Source organism: Papio anubis, chromosome 14 (genome assembly GCF_008728515.1).
Source record: "Papio anubis isolate 15944 chromosome 14, Panubis1.0, whole genome shotgun sequence".
NCBI classification, from domain to species: Eukaryota; Metazoa; Chordata; class Mammalia; order Primates; family Cercopithecidae; genus Papio; species Papio anubis.
In genome coordinates this window covers 75,303,476-75,324,643 of record NC_044989.1, presented here as the reverse complement: position 1 = coordinate 75,324,643, position 21,168 = coordinate 75,303,476, and the positions used below count along the sequence as shown (strand labels likewise).

The 21,168-nt window shown below is 43.4% G+C and overlaps 1 protein-coding gene across 2 annotated transcripts in view; it reads left to right on the top strand.

Annotated features, from left to right (window-relative positions):
* The window catches only part of TACR1 (tachykinin receptor 1), a 150,443-nt gene extending 129,621 nt beyond the window's left edge, over positions 1-20,822 (top strand). For both annotated transcript variants that reach the window (XM_017947667.3, XM_017947668.3), the window contains 3 exons: positions 13,609-13,759; positions 15,877-16,073; positions 17,574-20,822. In XM_017947667.3, the coding sequence (XP_017803156.1) occupies positions 13,609-13,759; positions 15,877-16,073; positions 17,574-17,865 (640 nt within the window). In that variant the 3' untranslated portion in view covers positions 17,866-20,822. The remainder of the gene's footprint in view (positions 1-13,608; positions 13,760-15,876; positions 16,074-17,573) is intronic.
* Positions 20,823-21,168: the final 346 nt, after the last annotated feature.

Genomic DNA, 21,168 nt, shown 5'->3' with positions numbered 1-21,168 from the left:
TCTCAGGGCCCTCACCTCTCAACCCCTCCACTCAAGCCACAGAGGCATTCTGTTGGCTTCTCAAATGTGCCCAGCTCATTTGGACTTTAGGGCCTCTGTGCCTACTCTTGTCTCTGTATCGGGCACCCACCACTGCATGATTCACATCACTGCTTTGACCTTCAGGTCTCTGTTAAACATTACCTTATCAGAGTCCTTTGTGTGGATACCCCTGGTACTCTCTACCACTCCCCTTGTTTGGTTCCTGTATTCACTTAGCACATTTATGATTTTATGTTTATTTGCGGATACATCTGTTTATTATCTGTCTTCCCCACTATACATTAAGCATCTCAAAGGCAGGGACCATGTCATTTCTTTTCACCATTAAACCCTTAGCACCTAGTACAAAATAGAGGGTTCATGAACAATTGGGTGGCTGAACCCATAAGGCCTAGTGGCAGCTACGCAGCCTCGTCTTCCCATGTTCCTCGCCCATAACTGAAGATGCTACCTCAACACAGGGCTGGCCTCAAACCTGAACAGGTGACTTTGCTAACAATATATATGAAACCTTTATAAAGCCTAAATCTGCATGATTCAGCATCTAAGAACTGTCAAGTTGAGGAAGCCTGGCTTAATTAGCAAAAGTGATAAAATAGAAATTCCATTAAAAAGTGCCCCCAAACAATTGTCCACCACAATACCTATTTAAAAAAAAAAAAAAAATCCCTGTCTTAGCTAACCTCCTGCTCTCATAATCCCCTACTGCTCCCCTCGGACCCTCTCCAATCAAAACCTCCTCTCCCTCATCCAATCTGCATAGACTTTCTGTCTCAATTGCAAAATTAGCTTAGCTTTTCTTCCAGCAATAAAGACTTTTTTTTTGTAAAAGGAGGAGGTTGCATAAAAGATAGTCCAGAAATTATTAGATTCTCCTTGGCTGCCTTGGGGAGGTAGAAAAATCTGTCAACACTCCCACATTAAAATGTTTGTCCTCTCAAATACAATTCACAACAGACTTCAAATTGATTAATGTAGTATCTTTGATGATTTCTTGTGAGATGCATAAATTGCATTGCCGAATTTGTTAATGGAAACTGAAGACTGGCAGCCTATGTGCCTCATGGCCATGACATAATGGTCTATTGTCTATGCTAAGAAACTTTTGGCTAAGAAACAAAAAGTAGGGTGTTTGTCTTTCCCACATATTTCAGTCAACCGAGAGTCTCTGTGGGCTCAGGGTTCAAGACAGGAACAGGCTGTGGAAATACAAGAATGAATCCGACATAAAATGGAATCCAAGACTTGGCCGCATTCCAAGTCACCCATCTAGATGAATTTCAATCCTGGGCCTGCTTTTTTAAGCTACACAATTTTTCAATAAACTATCTGCCATTATAAAATGCTGCAGATAATTTTTGTGCTTGATGTATTTGTTCATTCTTGAAAAACTGTGGTTTCCCTGCTCTGAGCGACATTTATCCATTCTTCTTCTTAGCTCATCTGAGCAGAAAGAGAAAGAAATGCACAAGGTTGAAATTAGACAAGGACTGATCTGTTTTCCATTCCCATTTCAACCCTGAGTGACTTGAACAAGACAATTACCTTCCCTACAGCTTAATTTTTCCTTTTAAAATGGGGTTAGCAATATCTGTCTTTTACCCGAAGTCCCAGAGGTAATGAGATGAAGTGGAATCCACTCTCCAGAAACACCTTTACAATGAAACTACTGTAGGTAGAAAATATGAAATTTCTACATCTTTTGCAAGCCAATAGCTATTTACATTGTATTGCACTTGATAATAAATTTCCTCAGAAGAAAGGTTCCTGGCCAATTGTTAGTAGTGGCTGTATTAATATTTGTCTTGTGAAGAGTACATATTTTCAGGGCACAGCAAAGAGAATGGGCACTTAGCATGAGGGCTATGAGTCTGGATGCTTAGTCCAGACTTAGAGACATGGATGGCTATTAGTCACAGGCTATTGGGACTAAAGTGTTTTGATTATTTTAAGTGCTTTTTCAAACTCCAGAGAGATGAGAGGAAGTGTAAAATACCAACCAACACCCACATTTGTGGTGTAACTTACCTATATCAAGAAATGTTTACTCATATCCGTTGGCACCAATTGAAGCAGTTTCTAAACAATGTCCCACCAAAAATAAGCTTATTTGGAGTGCTTGGCAGAATGATAAAATACAAGTTTCACTTCTGCTGTGTGTATCCAATCCGTCTCCCACAACCTCCACCCCCAGCTCAGTGTTCATTCCAGCTGCTGCAGCGAGAGAAGTTCATCCCAGATCTGTCCCTGCCTACCCACCCAGCAAAAAGCCCTCCACTGCAGCGATGCGATAGTCAGCTAACTCAGCCTCAAGCAGAGCACAACACGATAGAGTTAAGAGGGTTTGAAAGCGGGTGGATTATATCAGCAAAACATGTATCAGTACCCACTGATACTCAGAGCAAATGTCATATATCAAATGCAGTCTTGTCCTTAATAGGGTTGCAATATTCCAAGGGAATTTGCAAAACTCATGCTACAGAGGTTTAAAACAAAATACCCCACATACCGGAAAACTGTACCATGACATGGTAAGAAATGTAGGGGTTGGGAGGTGGGCACTGTGTGGCGTGTAATGAATTCTACCTCATAAAATGCATGCTGCTTTCTTGCTAGGTTACTGAAATGCCGGTCACCTAAATGAATCCTGATTGGTCCAGGTGCCGGCTGCAGATTGGCGCCACCTGGTGGCAGTTACCTGTCTCACATTTCTGTATCTGGGGCTGGGGGACTTGAAGAACATCCTCAAGAGATTCCAGGAATCTTCAGATGACTGACATCTTGCCAGGCTGGGAAGGCTGACCAGGGAGCATCATACAGATTCAGGAGGTCCCTTTCTGCCTCCCTGCTGCCTGAGGCAGGGTCTCCCTCTCCACCACATCCCGTTCCCCACCCTAAGAACCTTAACTTACCACTAGGCGCTTTGTGGTTGCCACCAGCTCTGGCCTGCCCACTTGGCTCCACTCTGGGAAACAGTCACTCTCCTTTATTTTCTCAAAGCCACACTACCATGGAATTTTTGGATGAGGCATATTTTACTAAAGATTTGAGGAGTGGAATCAGGGAATTACAGCCTAGGACAAAATTGTGTTTTCTTGAGTCCGCACTCAGATACCACTGTTCTTACAATGCACTGAGCAGCCATCCCTGCAGGAAATGTCTTGCTGGCTGTGTCCTTTTGCAAGTCCCTCTTCCAACCATGGGGCTCAGGTGTACCCATGCTCTTTCTCGCCCCTCTTTCTGTCATGCTTAATATGGAATCTTTCTCCCTTTTTCTTGTTACCTGTACTCTTGATATTTTTTTCCCACAGAGATCAATTTAGCATTTTCACTCCCCCCTAAATTAGGCTTCTGGCCTATTTTTTCTTATCCCAAAATACAGTAAGGTCCCCAGCCAACCCAAAGACCATCTAACTTGTTCTCTCACAGCAATTCAAAGCCTGCAGAAGCTTTAGAATTCAAGTTTTGTTTGTTTTCTTAACATATCCACCCAGCTGAAATTTCAGGCAAGACTATCAGCCACTTGCCTCCTCAAATACCATTACTGCCCTCCCTCCTCTCCCTAAGCAGACTGGAGTGAGGAGGAGTGTGGGTGAGGGAGCTCAGCTTCTTCCTGCGTGAGTCTGTGTTTCAATACCTCTCGTGAGAGCATTCCCAGACTCTTGAGCCATTCCTGGCAACATACCCTTTCCAGAAATTTTTTTTTTTTTTTTTTTTTTTTTTTGCCTAAGACTGCTGCCCAGGAAAGAATCTGTAATGGGGACATGAGATCCAAGGCAGACCAACAGCATTCACCACTACACTTCATCATGCATGTCATGCTGGGAGGGGCCAGTGGATTTACAACCTGATCTCTTCCGAGAAGCTGACAACCCGGCTGTGAATAACTGAGACCATTCTTTAACCTTCTTCATAAGAAACGTGCAGGTCTGAAGCTATTTTATTTTAAAAACTAAGTAAAATTCAGGACATTCTAATGGTGCAGCCACTATTAAGGGTTCATTTGTTCAACGATTCAAGTCCTGTGTGATCTGAGTTCAGACCACAGTAATCCAGGTCAGTTTCTATCCCAGAAATAAGAGGAGATTTGTACTGCCATAGATAAAGGATGTATTACAAAGTCATAAAAATTGAGATGGTGCAGAGCTGACACCAGTAAGGAGGGATAGATGAAGGAAACAGAACAAAAACTCAGAAACAGGGCCAAGAATATAGCGAATGGTATGTGGTCCAAGTGCAAATTCAAATCATCAGGAAAAGGATAGAGTATCCAATAAGTGGTCCTGGGAAAAATGTAAACGACGTTGGAGAAAAAAATATTTGGAGTTTCTTCTCATAATACTCACCACAAAATAAATCCTTCATGGGCTGAATAGTTATAATGAAAATAAATAAGTAAATAATATCAGTAAATGTTTTTGTGATTTTGGAATGGAGAAGGCCCTTCTAAGTATAATATGATAGACGCCATAAAGAGTTCTTTGCAAATTAGGAAAGACAATGTGAACACCCCAATATACAATTGGGTAAATTATACAAGCAGGCAGTTCACAAAAAAGGAAATGAAAATGATGAAAAAGCGTAATTATTGACATAGTTTGGCTGTGTCCCCACCCAAATCTCATCTTGAATTCCCATGTGTTGTGAAAAGGACCCAGTGGGAGGTAATTGAATCATGGGAGCAGGTCTTTCCCATGCTGTTCTTGTGATGGTGAATAAGTCTCACAAGATCTGATTGTTTTAAAAAGAGGAGTTTCCCTGCACAAGTTTTTCTCTTGTCTGCCACCGTGTGAGATGTGCCTTTCACCTGCTGCCGTGATTTTGAGGCCTCCCCAGCCACATGGAACTGTAAGTCTAATAAAACTCTTCCTTTCGGAAATTACCCAGTCTCAGGTATGTCTTTATCTGCAGCATGAAAATGGGCTAATACAATTATAAAATTTTAATTTACAATGAGTTAAGAATTAGAGGACCATGTGTGACCTATCATGTTGGCAAACACTGTGATACTTGACAATGCCCAGTGCAGCTGTGCAAATGAAAGGGTAATCTCATAAACTGGTACAGATTGGCACACATTTTCTGGAAATTGACCATATATATCAAACCTTTTAAAAACCCTTTAACTTAGGTCTGGTGACTTTAATCTTGGGAAATAAAAATGGAAGCAACAACACATATTTGAATATGTTAATTAAAGTATCACTTAAATATTAGAATATTGTAAATAACTCAAATGTACCAAATAGAAGAAATAGAAGACTAGCTAAATAACTACGGTACCTCCATGCAATAGAACATTATCGCAGCTATTAAAAATTTTGTTATAGAAATATTTATTGACATAAAAAGATGATTGTGACATAGCATTGTTTTTAAAGTAATCTAATAGTATGCTTATGTGTGTACAAATATGAGTGTGTGTAGGAAGATATAGGAAGGTATCAATCCATTTTCTCAGAATTTATTTCTAGGTGACATGATTAGAAAAACCTTGAAGTTTTTTTCAATGCCTGTCTGTATTTTCAAATCGACAATGAGTATATAGTACTTGTAGTGAGAAACCTATCTATTACAGAATAAATAGGTAAGAAAAGCTCAGGCACTCTCATTCAAGCAGATGCTGGGCCAATTTCTACGGAGAATGCTGTCAAGAGGGCTTCTTGCTGGATGAGGGGGACAAGTATGGTGAGAATTCTAATGTTTTTTGAAACCCGAGATGATATTTTTCTATGAAGTATTTCCTTGGTGCCGATTTGGTGATGAAAATAGAGGAGCACCACATGGGCTCTGCCTATAAGGAACATTTAATCTAATCAAGCAGATGAAATAGTCGTATATAAAAAGTAACCTGGAGAACAACACAACGAAATTCTGACTTGTGCAATTTGAGCAGAGACTGCAGTAAGAATTTGCTTCGTTCCCTGTCTTGTTCATTGGTAGGTGTCAGTGTGGCCTTCCCACTGAGGAGCTGCCCCAGGGGAATTGACTCCACCAGGAGGCAGCGGTGTTTGAGCATGGGGATCCTGTGACACCAGTTCTTCCATGAATTAAATATGTGCGCTTGAGCATCTACCTTGATGGCTCACCCCATCGCGAGACAGGGTGACTCTGGGACATTCCTGCCCAGGACTTGTGTCTGGATGCAGTTGATGGAGGCCTTGTCCTGGCCTGTCTCTGAAGAGCAGAAAGATGGGACATGTACTCGGGTCTCTATAACCCAGGGTAGACATATCCCCTATCCTTTCAACCAGACACACAGACAGCTTCCTTTGGCCCTTGGCCCCAATTAACGACTGCTCTCTCCCCTCCTTCCCATGGCCAAGTGTATTAAGAATGGAGTCTACACCCACTGCCTCTAGTTCCTCACTTCCCACTTGACTCACCTGGTCCATCATCACTTTCTCTGATGATGCCACTAAAATTGAATCTGACCTGGGTCTCTGATGTCCAAAAACAGAGATCAAGTTCCCACCCTCACAAAGGCAGACTCTACCTGCCCCTGGAGTCTCTCTCCCCCGCTCCTCCCTCTCCCCTCCAGCCTTTCCCCTGGTGTTGCCCCCACCCCCTAGATGTGAACCTCCTCTCTTCGTGTAGCCGTCTTGCATCCCCTTGTCTTCTTATGGTTTTTGGACACATGAGGACTCCCAAATCTAATACCAGCCCAAATCCAGATCCAGACATGTAACTACTGGCCCTCAAGGTCAACATGTCCAAAAGACAATCTACCAACTCCCCCCGACAAGCCTGTTCCTCTTTCCTGGGTCCCCACACTAGTGACAGTCACCTTCACTCCCCAATTCACCCAGGCCAGAAATTCAGGTAAATTCTGCCATCCACAGCCAAGTCCACTAGCTCTTCCTGCAAGCCACAGTGCTTCCTGAATCTCTCCCCTCCTATCATCCATCCGTCCTGCCACAGCCCTCACTTAGGCCAGCGCCACATCCTGCCGGGTCCGCAGAGCACCCCAAAGGCTCACTGCCTCTGGGCTTTCCCACCTCCGTCCACTTGCTCCACTACTGCCAGAGCACAAGCATCTGACCGTGTTTCATTCTCTGTTTAAAACCACTTCATGGTTTTCCACCAACTTCAGAATAAATCACAACGCTCCAGGCTATCATAAAAGGCCCTTTGTGATTTGCTTCTGTCTTCCTTTCTAGCCAAGTCTTCTGGCACTTCCTCACACAGCCATGTCCTGTTCAGTTCAAATGGCATCTTAGTGCCCGCCTCATGCCAGGCTCCTTCGCCATGCCTTTGCACTTGCTCCCTCCCCTCCCGATAGTGCCCACCTCCCCTGCCTACCTCCTACTTGTGTATCAGGGCTTAGCCATGCAATTCTCCTCCAGGAAGCTTCCCTGACCAGCTTGGTTGAATATCTCACCAACGCATTATACACTTACACACATGCACAAAACACTGGACCATTGTATTTAGGCTTATTTTTCATTTTTACATTGTATCTATATTTGAAAAAGGCTCACTCACGCCCCTACTCAATGTCTCCACTCCCCTTGAAGAGGTAACCACTGTCAGCCACTTCCCATGGCACACTCTTCAGCACTACTCCCCTGCAGACTGTGAGCTCCAGAAGAAGAAAACAATTGGAACTCTCCTCAGTGTCCGCAGCCCCTAGCACAGGACCAGATATAGAATAGGTGCTGAATAAATCTTTGTTGAATTTATCGATTAACCAGTTGCAATTTTTGCCTGCCTCCAAGAGAACTTTCAAAGATCTTTGGAATTTGGCTGTAACATCCAGATGTGAGTCAACCAAGAAATACATGAGTATTGCTTTCTTTTACTGTCAAGAAGCCACATTGACCTGCTATTTTTTTTCCAGGAAGTAAAAAGTCAAGAATCTAGCACCATGTTGTGAGAAGGAGAGAGAACATGAGGGACATTTGAGAAAGAGCAGGAGGAACGAGGCTGCTCAGCTAGTATCAAATGAGAGATGGCCTCAAAAGCCCTCAATGCAAAGGGGGCTCTGGGGAACCACAAGTTCATGGTCACCTTGCGTTTGCAGGACCATCCCAGAAGGTTTGCAGATTCAGGTTTGCTTGTGATGTAGGATTAAGTGTGAAAGCTACATGACCACAGGTTATTCACTGGGTTTAAGGAGGAACTGCATCAGTCGCAGCTACCAGCATCAGAAGTCTCAATGCCAGTGATTCTCAGCCCCAGCTGCACAGGAGTATCACCTGGGGAGCTTCTAGATCTCTGGAGCCCAAAGCTTCACTGCAGGCCAATTAAATCAGAAGCTCTAGAGTGGGATCTACACATTGGAATTTTTCAAGGCTCCCCAGGCAATTCCAATGTGTAACCAAGACCAAGAGCTGTGTGCTTCCAATTGAACATACACAGGAATTACTGGGTAGTCTTGTTAAAATGCATATTCTGATTTTGTCCCTCGGGGTGGAGCCTGAGAGTCTGAATCTCTAATAAGCTTCCAAGGGTCACTGATGTAGCTCAGCTTTAGAAGTAGTGAGCAGCATGTCACAAGGGGTATTCAAGAAGATTCTGGATGATTATGTGGTATGGATATTGCAAAGAATGGTAATGCATTGGATCAGGGTTGGGATTCTATCAATGCTCTTTGACCTCTTTGTAACAGCTGAAATTTTCTACCCACCCACCCCTGAACAATATCATCCACAGAAAGTCAATATATAAACCCAGCAAAGCAGAGCTATCTCATTAGAATAAAGATGGAGAACCCAGAGCTGTGCCCTCTTGGCCGCCTTCTTCCCCTACCTTAAGGCACCCAGAGTCTCCACCAAGTACACTATGACAACACCTAGTTATTATTTAATAAACCTATCAACCTTGATTTCAAATCCTGAGGATTATTTCAGAAACTGAAACTATTTTTGCTTTCGACAATGATCCCAGCTATGGGACATAAGGAAACCTAGATTAGTGAGCACCAAGATATTACGGCATTAAGGACAAGGGAATCTGCAGGATTTGAGGCTACATGGTCTGCATTCAGCAAGCTTATCCTGTAAAATGTGTCAAGCCTCATTCACTGCTTACAGGGATGAACAAAGGCATGAAGTTGTTGCTTGAGCCTTCCTTCTGAAAGTTCCGTTGAGTCCATCAGCAGGATTTAATGATCAAAATCATTGTGCTGGGTTCTCTCATGTCTATGACAATCCAGCACATATCTCACCAGCTGGAGGCCAGCCAGTCTCTTCTGTTGCTGCCTCTTGCTGTTGCTGTTATGCTCACTTATAGTGTATCTTTAACCCCAGATCTCTTCTCCCAAGGCAGATATTTATTCTGAGAGCTGATAAAATCCTAACTGGCAGAAATCTAGGAAATAGCAGAATGAAAGCCAAAATAAACATGGAGCCAAACAAAATAAGATTGTGCTGGCTCATTGACCAGCTCTCTAAAATATTATTTTGACAAATATACACATATAAATAGACGTATCTCCAGTTAATTACAAGATATGGTAAAAAATATATATATATATATACTTTTCTAAAAAGACATCAAGGTAAAAAAAAAAGTATTGAATTTTATATTTTCTAATAATGGAATTTCATTGATTTGACCTACATTCGTTTATAATTTTTGATAAGTTGAACACTGTTTGGATTGACCATTTGTAATTTCTATGTAAATGGGGTTTATCTGAGCAATATTTAGAAGGATGTGTTTAACCTTTTATCTCATCCAAGAATCAAATCTGCCTTTTATTTTTCAGTGGGGATGTGGCACGGGGAGGGTGTAGTTGTCAAGTGCCTCGGGGGAGCAAAAGACTGTGAATCTGGAAACCTAGAATGCCAGCTTAGCTCAATTTTTCTTACATAATTTGTTACTAAATTTATTGTGATAAAATATGTATAACAAAATTTGCCATTTTATAGTGTACAATTCAGTGACATTAAGTAAATTCACGAGGTTGTACAACCATCACTACTATCCATTTCCAGAGCTACTTCTTTATTTCAACCTTTCTGTAACAGCTGAAATGTTCTACCCACCCACCCCTAAACAAAATCATCCCCATCTTTGTCTCAAACAGATTCTGTACCCATTAGACAATGGCTCCCACCTGCTCCCTCCAACTCCTGGTAAACCTCTCATCTACTTTCTGTCTCCATGAGTTTCCCTATGCTATATAGATCATATAAATGGAACCTGGCAATGCTTTTCCTTTTGTGTCTGGCTTATTCAGTTAGCAGAATGTTTGCAGGCTTCATCCATGTTGTCACACATGTCATCACGTCCTTCTTTTTTAAGGTTGAATGATATTCTATTGCATATAGAAGCCACGTTTTGTTTGTCCATTCATCTATTGGTAGGCATTTGGGTTGCTTCTACCTTTTAGCTGTAGTGAATGATGTTGTGTGCAGATTCAAATAATGTCTGTGTGAGTCCTGGCTTTCAATTTTTGGTGTCTATACCTAAAAATAGAATTGCTGGATCCTATTTCTATGCTGTATTTAATTATCCCTATAGGAACATGGAAAAACCAATGTTCCTGACTGTAACACCTTTTAGCTGAAATTAAGCCCATATTTTTTGTTGTTTTCAAATAAATAACAATTACTGTTGCTTCTTTAAAAAGGGAAGGATTTTTAAAAGACTGATATTTATCTTTGCATGTTCATAATGATCTCATCTGTGATTTCACAAAGGGAAAGAGCAGATTGTATTTTGTATTCAGGTATGGTGCGGCCAACAGATCAGGACGTGGTTGCCACTGAAAGACACTTTATTACTCACAGTTCCCAAGCTAAAGGGCCATGGCCCCACACCAAGCCAGGCCACACAGGAAAGCCTTTATTGGGGTTTTCTCAGGGAGGAGCAGGCAAGGCCAGGTAAACAGGTTTAAGATTGGCTGGTTTGAATGACTTCAGCAGCCTCCAGGGTGTAGGAGCTGCCCCTAGTTGTCTGATGCCTGCCTTTGGGTGATTAGGGCAGGAAAATAGTGTCCTACCTTGTAAGAGCCCAAGAAAGCAAGCAAGTGGAAGTATGGGCTGTGTTTCGGTTAGTTTGCATATGAAAGGCATCCAAGTGGAAAGTTGTTTGTTTTCTCAAAGAATTAGCTCTGAAAGAGTCAGTCCCTCCCTGAGCTGCAGGGACCCAGATGCCAAAGCCTCAGATACAGAACCAGAAAACACAGTTAATACACACTTTAATAAAGTCATTGAATCACAGACAACAATGGAGTCCCAATAGGCTTGCATACCTAGGGTCTGAAAGAGTTCTCAGTGCTAGCTGTCTATTAGAATAACTTGGGGACAGTTTCTAAAATGTAATTTCCTGCTCCCACCCGCAAGCCAATTGAATAAATACCTTTGGGCACTGATCATTTTAAAAGTTTTCCTGGTGATTTCTTGTGCATTTGGGGTTGAGAACCCTTGGCCTAAGACAATGTTTCTCAAAGTCTGAATCACAAACAGCAACATCAGCATCTTTTGAGAACTTGTTAGAAATGCACATTCTCAGGCCCACCCCAGCCCTGCTGAGTCAGAAACTGTGGATGGGACCCAGCCCTGTGGGATTGTAGAAGCCCTCCAGGTGATTCTGAAGCCCACTCGAGTTTGAGGGCCACTGGTCCAGGGTAAGGAGCATCAGCGAGTTGACCAGAGTGTCCTCCCATCACACTCCGACCCAATCTCGCTCAGTGCCCTGCAGCAATGTCTCGGCAAAGCTCAGCTGACATGTTTTGGTCACAAACGATTAGTCTGCATGAGGCAGGGCTATTCTTTCAGGTAGGAGAAGTCAGTGCAATTTGGAGGTTTTCAGGTTCTCCCTACCCCTGTAGTCTCCAAACATTTTGCTTCCAAGCAATGCCATTACAGCAACCAGGAGGGACTGAGATCAGCTAGGAAACACAATATGTAATCCCTGCCATGGTGGCTGGAGAGCCCTGAGGCTCCCACAGGAGATAACAATTCAGAGGGCTTTGAAAGCCAGGTGAGACTGGAGCAGCCTGTCTGCACAGAACACATGCACTCACACCCTGCTTGGTGCAATCTGTGATTTGTCACTTAAGCACTCTTCGAGTATCTTCAAATGCAAATTTGATATGCAGAGGGACTGAATAAGTAGCAAAAACTATGGGGCTTTACAAAAAAGCAAACAGAGTATCTACAAAGGAGAAATTGAGTGAATAAGTGGGTGTTCCTCATTGGAAGAAAATCATTGCATAAAATAAGCATGAATGGTGAACAGAGAGGAAGAAAAAAATCATTGGGTGACTTTTCTCCATTGACAAGAAGCTGGTTTTCTGACATCACAGACCTGAATTCTAATCTCAACTCCTCCCTTTACCAGCTGTGAATTTGAGAAAATTAATTAAATTCTAAATTTGGTTTCCTCGTCTACAAAATGGGATTGATAGTACCTACCCAATCATTTGCTTAAGGATTAAATAAGATAATGCTAGTAAAATGCTTGGCTTTGTGCTTTTTATCAACACTCAAATTTAACTACCATTTCTGCTATTAATACTGTCATTAGCATTGTTATTTGCACAGTGACCTAGAGGAAAGTGCCCCCAAATATTAGCTGTTCTTCCTAGTATTATTATTATTATTATTAGGAATTCTGAGTATCTCCATTGTACTCATATCTAAGAAAAGGGCTGTAACTAACCAGACAACCCAAGGACCCCCAACCCCCAAGAAAAAATACATTTTCCCAAAATTCAAAAACCTAATTTAAGTCTTCTACTTAAAAGAAGCCTTCCCTTTAACAGAAAAGGATAAATTGTGCTGCCGTAACAAACCTCAACATCTCAGAGGCTTAACACCACAAAGGTTTATTTCTTGCTCATGTCCCAGTCAAATGTGAGTCAGTTGGCATCTGTCCTCCGAGGGGTAATTCAGGGACCCAGGCAGCTTCTATGTGAAGATATATTCTTAAAGCCTAGGCTTAGAAATGGCTTATGCTATGTGGCTTTCACCCACCCACTAATCCTAGTTCTAGGATTAGTCTTATCTCTCTCATTCAAGCTAATTATTCTGATACGGATAAATCCACTTATCACATAGCATGAACTGGGCCTTATCAGCCATCACGGTAGTTCTCAACTGAATGTACTAGTTGGTGTACAACGCTGTACTAAATTGAGCATAAGTGTAGTCTGGCAGGCATGAATTGAGTGATATAATTACCTCCTTCATTTAGAGACCGTAGTTCTATTAATGTAGCCTGAGTTTGCATTTTTTGCGGGGGGGGCAAATGATATTGAACTGATCAACTGAAATTGCCATGGGTATACAACAGATTCAGTGCCCTGTCATCAATGTTTTCTTTTTTTTTTTTTTCAATCTGAGCAGGAGTATTCATTATGGAAGAAGTCCACAAGAAAAACATAAATTGAAAAGATTTGTTTTCTGTAGTGTATTCATTAGTATCACCTCTCCACCCTATGCAGGTGACAAGTCTCCCTGGAGTGTGCTTTATAGCCCAAGCTCATTAATGGCAAATGCTGAGAAAGGTAGCTGCCAAGCCTTGACTGCCCCTGCAATAACAATAACAAACAAAAAAAAAACTAAAACAATAAGTATCTTATACTGACCTTTCTTGTTTACCTTGCTGTAGGTACCACATCTGCGTAACTGTGCTGATCTACTTCCTCCCCCTGCTGGTGATTGGCTATGCATACACCGTAGTGGGAATCACACTATGGGCCAGTGAGATCCCCGGGGACTCCTCTGACCGCTACCATGAGCAAGTCTCTGCCAAGCGCAAGGTGAGCAGGGGGCAGGCAGAACCAACCCACCCTGGCACAGACAACAGGCTGTCGAGAAGGGACGGTACACTTGTGAGCCCCAGAGGCAGCAAGCACAAGATATCCCTAGGTCTGGGGAACAACAGAGAGGAGAGGAATCTTTCTTCAGTGTCTTTGGAACCCAGATCTGGCTGGACAGGCATGAGCCACCTCGCTTGCTCTTTAAGAGTAATTGCAACCTGTTGATCCATTAAAACACACACATTTAAATAAAAAATCAGTGAAGAGTGATTTGGTCCTCTTTTTATTATTTATTTAAAGTTTGACAAGATAATACATTCATGTAGTTCAAACATCAAAAAGCATTCAAAGGAACAAAATTATAGTGACGAAGAATGGATCGGGGTTGCCAGGAGTCAGTGTTTGGGGGTGCTTGGGAGGAGTGGCCTTCAAAGCAAGAGCATGAGTTTCTTTGCAGCGATGGAGCAGCTCTGTATCCTGACTGTGCTTGTGTTTTTATCTATACCTGTGATGGAATTTCATAAATCTATACACCAAAAAAAGAGTGCATGTAAAAATTGGCAAAACCCAAATATAGTCAGTAGTTTGATGAATGGTCAGTGTCCTGGTTTTGATAATGCGGGATGGTTATGTGAGATGATATCATTGCAGGAAGCTAGTTGAAGAGTACCTGGAATTGCTTTGCACTACTTTTGCAACTTCTTGAGGGCCTTCAATTAGTTCAAAATGAAATATTTTTAAAAATTTAATTCTTATCATGGGAAGCCTCTCTCCCTTCTAGATCTGCCATCTACCCAGGTCCCAAGCTTGCACACACACACGCACACATGGGCACACACAGAAATGCATACAATGCTAACCATTGTTATTTGCTTCTTAACCTTTCTAGATATTGGCATTTATAAGCAAGTAAATATACATATTTTCTCTTCTTTTTTACACAAATAGTAAATACATGCTGTTCTCACTTGTTTCACTTAAAATTGACAAGATCTTTGAAAATCAGTATATAAAGAGCTTTCTCATTCCTTTTTTTATTCTTTGGTAATTCTTTGCATAGTATTCTCTGTTGGTACTTCTCTGCATAGCATTATATGAATGCTGTAGAGTTCTTTGCTAAAGATGTCTTGGGAAGGGGTTACATCGCCTGGTGTCTTAGTCCATTTGGGCTGCTATAACAAAATGCCTTTGACTGGGAGCTTAAAAACAACAGAAATTGATTTCTCACAGCTCTAGTGGCTGGAAGGCCCAAGATCAAAGCACAGATAGATTTGGTATTTCAGGAGGACCCGTTTCCTGGTTCATGGATGGCACTTTCTATGTCCTCAGATGGTGGAAGGGGGGAGGGGTCTCTCTCAGTCCTATTTTATAAGGGCACTAATTTAATTGGTGAGGGCTCTGACTTGAAGACCTAATTGGTTCCCAAAGGCCACCTGCTAATGCCATTACCTTAGAGGTTAGGATTTCAACATATAAATTTGAAGCGACACAAACATTCAGATCATAGTATCCAGTATTCACAAAACCTTCTTTTAAATCGCTTTTAAACATCTGGTGCTCCCTGAATGCAGCTAGTCAAATCTTTTCCCTTCTCCTTCCCTCCTCCTCAGTCTCCAAACCAAGCAGCTTGCCCTAGCTCACTATGTCTCCCCTTGTCCCACCCCTTCTGTTGTGCCCGCCCACCCAGCCTGCTGCCCCAGGCCTTTCCCTCCTGAACAACCTTTCACGTTTGCTCATTAATTTGTCTCCCTGGGTTCCTCCAGTCATGAAGAATAATGTAACACAGTAGTCCCCAAATGTGAGCATGCATCAGAAGCATCTGAAAGGTTTGTCACACTCAGAATTTGGGTTCCTATCCCCAGAGTTTCTGATTCAGTAAGTCTGAAATAGGGTCCAAGTATTTGCATTTCTAACAAGTTCCCAGGGGATGGTGATGATACCGGTTCTGGGACCACATTTTGAGAACAGCTGACTTAACCAAAGTCTTGTAGCACCTTCTTTTAAATACTTCCCGCTTTATCCCATACTGTGCACAGTGAGGGCATGGGAGGAAAAAGGAAGCAGTCATGAGAGAGGGGGATGTGCTGGTGGTCTCACCTATCTCACCCTCTTGCCAGGTGGTCAAAATGATGATCGTCGTGGTGTGCACCTTCGCCATCTGCTGGCTGCCCTTCCACATCTTCTTCCTCCTGCCCTACATCAACCCAGATCTCTACCTGAAGAAGTTTATCCAGCAGGTCTACCTGGCCATCATGTGGTTGGCCATGAGCTCCACTATGTACAACCCCATCATCTACTGCTGCCTCAATGACAGGTGAGGATCCCAACCCCATGAGCTCTCCAGGGGCCACAAGACCATCTACCTCATCCTAAATGGGTAAACCCAGCTGTGAGACAAGAGGGACAAGCGGGGACTGCAGCTAACTTGTCATCACACAACTCAGCCTGGCTGATTATCACCATCCAGGAATGGGAGCCCAGAGTGGATTGATTTTCTTTTTTTCTTTTCCAAGGGGAACCAGAAATCCATATTATTGTCCAAACTCTTCTGATTTATAGATACTGGCAACTAGTGGGGGAATTAAAAACTTCTGTGGTTAATGCATTGTAAGGCAGGTCTGCAAGCTGGATCTAGGCTCCAGGCCGTGGCGTGTGAGTTTATTCACTCTGCTCTGTGGATCCAGTACACAGTGGGCTATGCATGCAGAAAGAATTCCATCCCCGCACAGAGCACATTTGCCTTCTCTGATCTCTCACTGTCCTCTTCCCATTTCATCTTATGATGTGAGCAGCTTTACCCACTTTCTTCCAGCAGTTCCAGCAGGACAAGGTAAGGCAAAAAGGAGTTGTGACCCCAGAGGCCCCTCACTTTGTCAAATGGGTTGGGGAGAGCCATCCTGCAGCAGAAACCAATGTCAGAGAAGTAACAGAAGGCAGAGCCCTTCAGGAATGGTGGTCAGCGGTAGGGAATTCACCATGGGGTGCAGAGGGCTCCCAAAAGCAGTCTGGGACACACAATGGCTGCAGCACAGTCTGTCGTCCAGAGCACCACCAGCCTCCGGGTGGGGAAGGAGGCGGGAGAGGAAGGAGAAGAATAAGATGCTTGTTACCATCTTTATATCCATCAGTCCTCAGCCTGTAAGGTGCCTTCTGTGAATCAGACACTCGGGTACTAGGAATTTGGGGAAAGACCTTCTCTTCAACTTGTCCAAAGGGTCTCTGTTAGTCTAACTCACAGATTCACCCTTATTTCTAAAAGTTTCATGACCCGCCTGCACTTTTTTTTAGGTTAAATCTAGCAGCATACCTTTAAGTAAAGGTTAATTCTTCCTATTTAACAACCGGAGAAACTGAGGCACACTGAAGGAACATGATGGCGGAGAGTCCTCCTTCAGTCAATGGGCTACTCGAGGGGAAGGACTGAATCTTGATATGTGTTTTTACCACCCAGTAACTAGCACAGCGCTGTGCACATAGTAAACACTTAGTGAATGTGTTTTGTTGATGTAGAATTGACCCAAAGTCTGCTGACCCCATGTGGGGGGAGACAGCATAGTTCAGGGCCACCCCTAGTAAAGACATATTTCACATAAAGATTGTTCCAGTGACGGATTTTTTTCTAGTCTTGGATTTGACCTTGTTGACTGACCCTTAAGCCTTTTTGGCCTCAGCATCTCCAGCTGTGAGTTAATTTTAAAAACAATAACAGAATCATGCTTGGGTATGTCCATGTGTTAACAAGCTGATGCAATGGTAGGCAGCCCTCTGAGCAGGCCATCCCAAAGGGTCACCTCTTCATCTGCTCACTCTCCAGGTTCCGTCTGGGCTTCAAGCATGCCTTCCGGTGCTGCCCCTTCATCAGCGCCGGCGACTATGAGGGGCTGGAAATGAAATCCACCCGCTATCTCCAGACCCAGGGCAGTGTTTACAAAGTCAGCCGCCTAGAGACCACCATCTCCACAGTGGTGGGGGCCCATGAGGAGGAGCCAGAGGACGGCCCCAAGGCCACACCTTCATCCCTGGACCTGACCTCCAACTGCTCTTCACGAAGTGACTCCAAAACCATGACAGAGAGCTTCAGCTTCTCCTCCAATGTGGTCTCCTAGGTCACAGGGCCTTTGGCAGGTGCAGCCCCCACTGCCTTTGTCCTGCCTCCCTTCATGCATGGAAATGCCCTTCATCTGGAACCATTAGAAACACCCTCACATTGGGGCTTGCAAAAAGGGTCAGTATGGCTTAGGGAAAACGTTTCATCCTCAAGTCAAAAAAAATCTCAATTCTTCCCTATCTTTGCCACCTTCATGCTGTGTGACTCAAACCAAGTCATTGAACTCTGCTGAGCCTGTAAAATAAAAGGTTGGACCAGCTTTTCCCAAAAGCCCATTCATTCTATGATTCTGGAAGTGACTTTGGCTGCATGCGAGTGCTCATTTCAGGATGAATTCTGCAGCACAGCTGCAGACCCGGAAGACTCATTTTCCTGGAGCCCCGTGTTACTTCAATAAAGTTATTTCACATTAGCCTCCTGCAGCTGGAGGCTCCCATCACCCCAGCCTACACTTGACAGGATGAACAAAAGAAAGCGCCACATAACATCTAAATGAAAAATTTAGCCCTTTCTTCAAAGCATCTGTGAAAAGAAACATATGTATTCCCCTTTTTGGCATCTCAGTATTTCAGTGCATTTACACATCATGAGATTAAGAACCTCGAGCTTCCACATTATGTCCCCAGTGACTGTCCTGAGCAGCCGACGCAAGCAGAATATATCCACTGATACCTGCTAATGTCTCTTACAGACCAGGAGTTGGTAGACTTGCACTACATTTAATGTGTAGCTGACCCTCTTTTCCTACTTATAAACAAGAAGGCTGAGTTAGATAATCTAAGTGTTCCTTTGAATCTTAACATCATATGGTTCAACGTTGTATGGGGGGTTTTTTGTTTGTTTTATTAAAAAAATAATAATAATAAAAGAATAGGAGCAGTGAGTTTCATAAATAATACCCAGTTCCTGGAGATGTAGCAACTGCTAAGGCCATCTGTAACTATCCATCTCAGACATTCTCCGATTTGTCTTAAAATCCTGAGTACATTCCTTCTCCGGGAAAGTTTTGGCTTTTGACAGAGCAGAGGACTTCGTGCCAAAGCCTACATCCATCCAGTTTTAGCAGGTTGAATTTCACCGCTGCAGAACACTGTCAGAGAAGACAAACATGGGCTTCCTGCTTTGACCTTTTGGGTATTTTAGGGTGGGGGCCCTAACCTTGATTCTTAATTTTACACTCGCATCGTGCTCATATGTGCGACAAGCAAGAAGGCTGCACTTTGCAGCTGCACTTCTGGGAAGAGAGCATCTTGCATCTTCCCTTCAGACTCTCTGAATGTCTCCTCCCTGCCCCATGGCTTTGCCAGCTTCCTGTCTCTACAAGATAGAATGACTCATCAACCCTAAAGGACAGTCAGTCTTCCAAGAGCCATGAACTGAATGCTTTGAATCCTAATTCGGATTTAGAGTTTCCAGAAGATGAGCACGCAGTTTTCTTTTTCTGTCTCCCAGATCTGTGTTTTGTCCAGATTTGGCTGGAAGCAGAAGCTTCGTGTAACATCCATGAATGTCCTCCTGGTAGTTTACATAATGGGTGCACATGTGCCACATCCATACCATTAAGGGGAGAACAATGCACTGTTTACAGCCTTTGCCAGTCCTGTTGGCTCTAATTCTACCAGGGCATCCGCAGGCCTGGGGGAAGACGCAATAGTATAAGCCAGAAAACCTCGAGAACCACATTCTCCAAAGCAGCATAGGAAGTATTAAATAAACTAAGTGAAGCCAGATCATTGCAGATATATAAATGGAAGACAAAATTTAGCAGCAACAAAAGTTAGTGCCCTAAGCATTAGTCATACTTCCAAGAGACCCTTGCTGTGTATGGATTACTCACTTTGGAAGGATGTAAACAGCTAACATGATTATGAGAAGTACCTAAGAAGACGGTGTCAAGAAGTTGGGGACATCCCATCTATGGAAGAGAAGGTTGGAGTTGAGCTCAACGAGGATTAACTGAGCGCCTGCTCTGGACTTTGCCCTGAGCTGGGGACACACAGCCCCTGCAGCTCTTGAGGAGCCCACCTTATTGGCCATCACTAACTAACTCACCAGTCCTAGTGAGTCCAAGGTGCCCAGCAGTCATGGAGGCATCTGAGAGGACAGATTCTCCACAGTGTTCTAAAAACCCACGCTCAACATGGGCAGTCAAGCCAAAGACTGGGATCTTTGGAGAGCCTCTGGAATGAGAGTTCTCTGGGGTACTTACAAAGGGAGCTGTCAGTCATTCCAGGGGACCTAAAGGAATAAGGTTGAACAGCATCATCTCTGTGCATAGTAAAAGGGAATGTTGCATGGTCCTGGGCAGTTTCCAATATGGCAAAGCATCTGCTTGGAGAGTGCCAGCAAGCCTTCCTCTGACCCAGTCTCCAATGTCCACTAACACAAAAATGTCATCATCTCCCACATGTGAGAAGCACCGTGATTTGTACTGTGCATGGGTCACATTCTTATTCTAGAAATGCGTCACCCTGTGTTTATCTAAGTGTGTTTCCTTGGTGTAATGTCCAGTAGTAATAGAATATGAAATATCAAGGAACCATCTTTGTTATGTGACTTTCAAAATGTGAGATCTCGTTGCTGACACTGTGATATTTGTATTGTGCCGATCTCTTCCTCCTCCTCCTCCTCATGCTTTCTCAGGGAGGAGCCCTGATGTATGTCCTGAACTCACAGTTCCTAGACCACACTAATTGAGGAGGGGAGTGGGGAGCCTTTATGAGAGGAGCTAGAGAACAAGAGTCCTTCCCCTCCTTATGCCCCAGGAGAATACTAAGAGATAAGGACAGAGTGGAATCCTGGGGAAAGGGGACTCAGGAGCTGACCTCACTGGCCTAATTTGTGGGGAGAAGAGTATAAGTGGAGAGGGGCCATTCCTGAGGTTTCCACATTTTCAAGCCTGGGGTCCTGGAAAGAATATCTACACAGAAATAAAGTATGTGTTTCACTCTCTCACGCCTCTGTCTCTTCTCTAGCGGTCCTAAACATCCTATAGGACACTAAATGGGATGGTACTAGGAACCCTAATAACTTGCGTAGCTAGAAGGATGGAATCAATGTTCAGCAAACTCTTACCTCTGTGATGAAATGGGTTGGGAAGACGTGGGAACTGTTCTCAGGTTGAGATCTGGGAAGGGAGGTGGGATTATGTGAAATGACAGTGATGTTGCCTATGAAGAGAGCTGTGTCAGGATGCAGACACGACAATCGAGTTATAAGCACAAGAGTTTTCATAGGACAGGAGGTTGGGGGAAATAACATCTGAGAAAGACAACGGGGAAAGAAAGCAGAAGTACTCAGA